Consider the following 7,031-nt stretch of genomic DNA (forward strand, 5'->3'; position numbering starts at 1 on the left):
TCACAGGACCCCAATCAAACCGTGAGGAAAGAAGTTTTTACAAATCATGTTTTAAAGAGAGATGGCATTCTATATACAACATTCAGGAGGTCTGATTCAGGTACTGTATCTATCTAATGTAGCACCTAATCTAATCTAGCATCTACTAATGGCATCCAAGGGAGTAAAGACAAAATCTGCCAGCAAGAGGGGCAAAACCAATACAGCCTTGTGTATGAGATGTGGGGGCAGTGGAGTGCTGTGATGAGGTGCACCAATGGCTGCTGACTATGCGTGCGTGAGGCTTCAAGAATATCAGAAATATTCTAAGTTGTAATAGAGAGCTAGTATTCTGGTTTCTGCATTTTATTTGTTGGAATTTTGGGAGGGTTCTTTGGGTTCTTTTGTTTTGCTTGCTCTTTTTTAATTACTGGAAGTTTTCTGAACAGCCTGATGGATCTGCAGTATGGACAAGAGACTAGACAGGTGTAAAGCACAGTGTCCCGGGTCAGATGGCCTTCACAAGTCAGTGCTGACATAACATTAACCCCTCCCTGTCCTACCCCATGATGCTTTATATCAAAAACAGTTTGAAAAGATGGATTTTCTTAAGACTAGGAAAATGGAGTTTATTGGCCTCTATTCCAATCTGCTTATGTGCATGTTGCGCTGCAATAGATGATCACTCAGGGCACACCTTTTCATCCACCACCCAAGGCTGACAGAAGTAGCCATCTCTCTCAATGTAGTTTCAAAGCTGAAGGGGAGGATTCCTCTTCCTGAAAAAGAAAAAGCTTTCCCTTGCCTGAAGAAAAGGAGGAGCTTGGTCCCCAGAGAAAAAAAATCAAAACAACAAACATTGCCCTGATCTTTCACACTTCCATTGCCTTACCCACAGCCAGGAGAAAAACATTCACAGTGCCTCAGGGACCAGACTGAAGTAAACTTTGGTAAACTGTGAGTCATTTTTCCACTGCAGAAGTGTGCCAAACTGTCTCGTCTCTTCTTCTCCCACAGGAGAGAAAACCAGCCCAGTGCATAACCTCACCTTGCCAGCAGTGGCTCCAGCCAGCCCTCGTGGCATTCGCAGTGGCAGTCCAGGAAAGTCAGGATGTCTCCTTTAGCCACAGATGCCCCCAGCAGCCGGGCCCGAACCAGACCCTCTCGCTTATTGGCACGGATAAGGCGCACCTTGCGCAAACCAGCCACGTAGTTTTCCAAAGTCTCCTTTAAATGTTCTGTAACAAACAACAACAAAAAAAGGAGTAATATAGTTGTGGAACGATTTGTTTATGTCATGCTACAGAAAACTCTCTCCTCAGCAGCATATTACTTACAGCAGTACCTTAAAGATACTGGTATTTTGAACTCCAATTCTGCTATACTGTCTGAGTTAAGAAAGGACATGGGAAAAGGACAGAACTTGGATAGGCACAAATCACAGTTACTTTTAAGAAATCGAATGCTTCACATTTGCCTTTGTAATTAATTTCCAGATAAGCTAAGTGCTTCTCAAATGTTACTTAAACCCTTTTCTATGTAAAGGTTTTATTCTTAACGCCATTCATGTGTGGTGGAAAACACCAGCATTGCCTTTGTATCCCGATATTCAAACAAAGACAAAGAACTAGACAGCAGTCATTACATGAGACACCAGGGCAACCTTGGAGCAATTGAAACTTGCTCAAACCAGGAAACCTGAAATGCTCCGACCAGAGTATAGATTACCTTTACATGCAAGCACTCATGTTACAACACAGCAAATTTACTTCCACATTCTAAACTAAATTTGGTCCAGAAATCAAATTTTTCACTAGTACACTACAAGAAAAAATATTTTCTAAGATGCCTATGTTGTACAATTGTAGGGTACGTGACCTGAACAGCATTATCTTTTTCTCCTGTGGACTGGCTGACCAAATAAGCCCATCGACAATCAAGATTACTTAGACTTATTCTTCCTACCTTTGTCACTGTAATCATCTACAAGGATAATTTCTTCCAACAGGATATCCGGAGATGTCTCAAGAACACTATGAACAGTTCGCAGAAGTGTCGACCAAGCCTCATTATAAAAAGCTATTACAACTGAGGTTTTCGGCAGGTTATAATAATCATACTTCATCTCTCTGCATCTGTAAGGAAGGGAATTACATTTAGTAGAGGTGCAAACACATTTGTTCAGTTTTAGGAAAAAGATTCTTAAATTAAAAATTTGTACGTTATTTACTAACTGTAAGCAAGAACACAGAAAAGCCCTTAAAAGAACTGCATGTATGTGAAAAGGTCATGCAAACACTTTCAGGAAGTTGTTATTCCAGAAGGTCCATTTCCGCAGAAGCATTATGACTAAAATTCTGCAAAATCCCAAAATGTCTAAAAAGAAAAACAGTAAGAGGTATTCTGGGCTGGTATATGTGCAGTAGCTGCCTTTCTACTTGTTCTTCAAGTAGAAGAACAAGCAGTGGCCAAAACATGCCTCAGATTACAGAAAGAAAATAAAAAAGAAAAATAAAACCTAAGTGTAGTAGAAACAGTAGCATAAATGACTGATAACTTGTGCTTTGGAAAATAAATGCTAGGCAGTAAAAATATAACTGTGAAGGAACAGCAACATATAAAGAGAAAAAAACCCCAAAGAACCAGCAACAGACCTGCAATGTATGTACACTGAAGCAGAATTTGGAAAGACCTGCTGAAATATAATAGTGAAATCCACCAGAAAACACAGACAGACATAGAAATGCATGGTTTGGCCTCTATGGTGAAGCAGGGAGTTTGCAAACCATTGGCTTAAGCTCCAGAATGCATTTCCTATAAATACATATATGAACTTCCCTAAATGAACATAAGGATGCCAAGAAACTTAAAGTTGAGCCAAAAGTATAAATTGTTAGAAGAATTCTGTGGTCTAAAAGAACTTTAAAATAATGAAGGTATTTATCACAACTTCCCCCCTTTGCTTAGAACATTTCATAATAGCAGTTTTATTAAAACCCAACAAAAATGGTTTAGAGATATTTCAATTTTCTTATGCCTCCTGCTGACTATCTGGGCTTGTAAGGGGCAGAAGGACTTTGGTAGGCTGCTAGGTCACAATAAACACTAAAGCAGGTAGGACATCCCTCCTACCAAAACAAACAGCAATGAGTCCTCCAAAACCTATGCTATGGGGAGCTGAAAAGGGAAATCAAAACTGATCAGTAGAAAACATGACAGCAAAATCCCTTAAGTCAATTTAAGGGGCACCAAAATTCCCCAAAACACTTTGAAAATGACATTAACTGCCTACTACACTGCTATGTTTGCAATTGAAAAAGGCATACAGGTTTCTTTAAAGATTAGGCAATACCTATTTAAGATCTATTCTACAGAAAGAAAAAAAGTCTGAATCTGAATATTCCTAAAACTAAAATTCTTACGTGTAAAATAAAAAAAGGCCCGTAGAGTACTTCTGTAAGAAATACCTGAAAATGAGGAAGCAACGAGGAGAAATGTCACTTGGGCAGAGGAAGCACACACAGAAGGCTGCTTCTCAAACATGAAAGGCATGCTGTGCAACACTGATTGTATACAACGTGTAAGCATACACACACACAGATACAGAGAGACAGGTAGCCACACATGCACACACACTTATCCAGTGAAGCACAAAAATGCCCATCCCTCCAGGCTGTAACTTGTCCTGAGGCAAACAGGCACTCACACAGAGAACTGCCTCACACCAAGGGCTGGTGACAGGAGTAATTTATTTAGCGCTCATATATTAACATGTGAAAAAGGAGTGACATTTTAATTACCTTTCTTTTTTTTAAACATAGAAAAACCTACTGTCTGAATCCAATTTTAGAAATACATTATCACACTGAAAAACATTTACTCTCAGTAATGCCAGGAAAGAATTCTCCCTATACATCACAGTCACTTGTACCAGGTAATTTTGAGTTCATTTCTTGATGGAAATACGATCTTCACCCATCCGTTTTAGAAAACTGAAAGGTAAATAAATAAATAAACCCTCCAGGAAAGCTTTCTCTGGAAAATATGTCAGAAAGATCCACAGAATAGTAATCCTGCATTCCATTACTCAAAAAAAAGGCAATCTAAAAGGTCTAAAGAAGCTTATAAGACTAATTATAGATTAAAGACTTCAACAGATTTGCCCGAAATTACATTCTGGAGAAGGGAAACATAATTTGGCACACAGCAAGGCAATCCCCAAACTGTTTGTGATTCACAGTGCATTGCTGCCTCCTTCCTTGAGCACACCCCACACCACGGGAAAAGGTCAGCCTCCTACAAGACTTATCAGAGCACACGTTTCTTAGATTTCCGAAGTCAAGGAATAGGCCAAAACTTAAAAAAGGGGTTTTATTTACTAGCTCTGTGCTGGAAGGCAGCACACAAGTGCAGAGAGGTAACCCACAGTGGTGGCAGGGCAGGCTCCTGGCCAGCACAGCCACCCTGCCCTGAGCAGTGCAGATACTCACATCAGCCCACCTCCTACACAGGCTGGCTGGGCAAGACTGACCACCTGACAAAGAAAGAAACACAGAGCATGACTGAAAGCTTAGCTTTTCAGTACATTAAGTTTATTTCAGGGAAATACTACAGCCAGCTCTGGGGCCCCCAACATAAGAAGGACATGGATTTGGTGGAGCGAGTGCAGAGAAAAACAACAAAGATGATCAGAGGGCTGGAGCACCTCTCCGATGAAGTCAGGCTGAGTGTTGGAGCTGTTCAGCCCCAGAAGGCTCTGGGGAGATCTTAGAACAACCTTCCAGTAATTGAAGGAGGCCTAGAAGAAAGCCACAGAGAGACATTTTACAAAGGCCTGTAGTGATAGGACAAGGAGGAATGGCTTTAAACTTCCCCATTAGAGGAAAATCAGGCAAAAAAAATTAGAAAAAATTCAGGAAAAAACATCTATGCAGATTTGCATGTTTATCTCAGAAATTACTTCCAAGGCATATACTTCTTGCCAAATTGCCACAAGATCTCAACGTAGTTCTCAAATAGCGTTGCTAAAATGAAGCACACTTTTCCTTATCTTTCTGTAACGAAAGAAATTTCAAAGAGTTTTGCTCAGCCTTAAAAATTAATCCCACTGGGGAGACTACAGACCCAAAGCATTTAAACCCTGGAAAAATTATAGTGTAACAAAATCATAGAAAAAAATAATGAGTCCTTGGAATGGAAATGCTTGAAAGTGCTGCTGAATAACAATTTAGTGGTATGCATGTGGACACTAAACATTACCACTTCACGAGATACACAAGCTTCAAAAAACCCATTACAAGTACAAAAACTCACTTAAAGCCCAGTGGTCATAACTAAGCTTTTCCATTTCTCAACTCCTATTTACCACAGCAGCACCTTAGCAGCACATCTTTTGTATTCACCTTAGCAAACTCCATGCGTCAGCCAAGCATCCAAGCTCCGACTTTCCAAGTGAATCATTTCACTCCTACCTTGGGTTATTCAGACAAACAAACATCTATCAGTTACAATATGTCATTAAAATGACAGGAAGGATACAAACTGGTGACAGCGGTCCTGAAATAACTTTTTGGGAATGTGTATTTATGCTGACTATACTGCAACCTGCTTTCAGCTTCTAGCTAAGGCACTTTTTAGTGCCACCCTCAAAAGCATAACACAGTCCTTTCCAACACAGGGGATCATGTTAAACCATGATTAACTGCATCTCACATTAGCCATCCTAAAAGCCAGGTGTTACTTTTGAGCTAATCATCTGGACCCTGCATATCCATAAAGACATCCACAAGGCAACTCACCCCATACTCCTTAAACCATTTTCTAGCACAGTCTAACAGACCTCCCTCTTGTCTATAGACATTTAACAGTTGCTTAACTTTTATATAACTTAAGTTAAATGACAGAGAACTACCTACAGCTCCTACTACTGGCTGCTGACACATGACCTTGAACATAGTTATCATAACTACCAAATGGCTCATAAAAACCTGACAAGGAAACGAGCCGTCTGTGTGACACTTCCAAGCATGGACAATAAATGCAGATGCACTGTCATTTGAAGTCCAACATATTCTTTTACTACGCTCATTACCTTATTCAACCACAGGAATGTTACTATTTTGGAATAATTATATATATTTTAAAATAAACAACCATCTAAATTTAAAATGTGGGTTCATTTTCTTCAGAAATGTACACATATTTCTAGTCAAGCTGATTTTGGAAACGGTTATCAGATATCAGGATCAGTCACTGAGGAAAAACCTGTTGTCAACCTACTCGAGCAGCTTTTCTAGAGACAACAAAATAAATGCATCGTTTTAAACAGGACTCAGATTTCACTGCAAAACACCGATATGTAATGGATAATAATGGTAACAGGTATGGCAATCCAAAGGAGTGACACCTGCTCACACTATGCCCTTCAGTGGCTCCTGCTCTATGCAGCCCTACCAGAAAATGCACAAGCAGAGTCCTTGAGCACAGCAGAGCGGCACAGAGAAAATGTTGCCAGGACTGCCCCTAACCACCTCCCATGGAGAGAGCTGGGACACTGCCCTGCTCCAGCAGCAGCCTGCTCCTGCATCATCCTCCATCTCCCTCAGGCACTCCCTGCCACACTGGGTGGGCGTTCCAGGGATCCTCCTGCCTGATCACTGTGGCTTAAAGGACCAGTATAGAATAAGAAATTTCAAAAGAAAGTTTTTGTTTAGCAATTTCTACTAAGACAACACAAAATCCTAATTGTGCTTATCCATGAATTTCTAAATCTCTCTCTAAATCTAGATAGGAAGAAAGATAAAACAATGCTGGTACATACCTGAACACAAAACCACATTCACTATGTACCGTATTTCCTGGATCTTTCACTACAGCATCTACTCAAACGTCTAAGTCTGCAAACTGAAGCAAAGTATGTCAAAGTGTATCATCGCACATCCACATTCCTGTGGGGTTTTGGTTTTACCTTTTTTTACACTGCATTTTTAAGTTATGGTCAACCAAGAGTGAATGGCTGACAAGTTTAATAAATGAACCTTGGAATCTACTAC

General features: G+C 40.2%; 1 protein-coding gene across 1 annotated transcript in view; it reads right to left on the reverse strand.

Moving 5' to 3' along the window:
• The window catches only part of GALNT12 (polypeptide N-acetylgalactosaminyltransferase 12), a gene marked incomplete at its 5' end in the record, with an annotated part of 29,307 nt that extends 27,193 nt beyond the window's left edge, over nucleotides 1–2,114 (reverse strand). Inside the window, 2 exons of the mRNA XM_009069378.1 lie at nucleotides 1,028–1,217; nucleotides 1,945–2,114. Of these exons, the coding sequence (XP_009067626.1) occupies nucleotides 1,028–1,217; nucleotides 1,945–2,114 (360 nt within the window). The remainder of the gene's footprint in view (nucleotides 1–1,027; nucleotides 1,218–1,944) is intronic.
• Between the last annotated feature and the right edge of the window lie 4,917 nt (nucleotides 2,115–7,031).

This window comes from Acanthisitta chloris, unplaced genomic scaffold, assembly GCF_000695815.1.
Source record: "Acanthisitta chloris isolate BGI_N310 unplaced genomic scaffold, ASM69581v1 scaffold36442, whole genome shotgun sequence".
Taxonomy (NCBI): Eukaryota; Metazoa; Chordata; class Aves; order Passeriformes; family Acanthisittidae; genus Acanthisitta; species Acanthisitta chloris.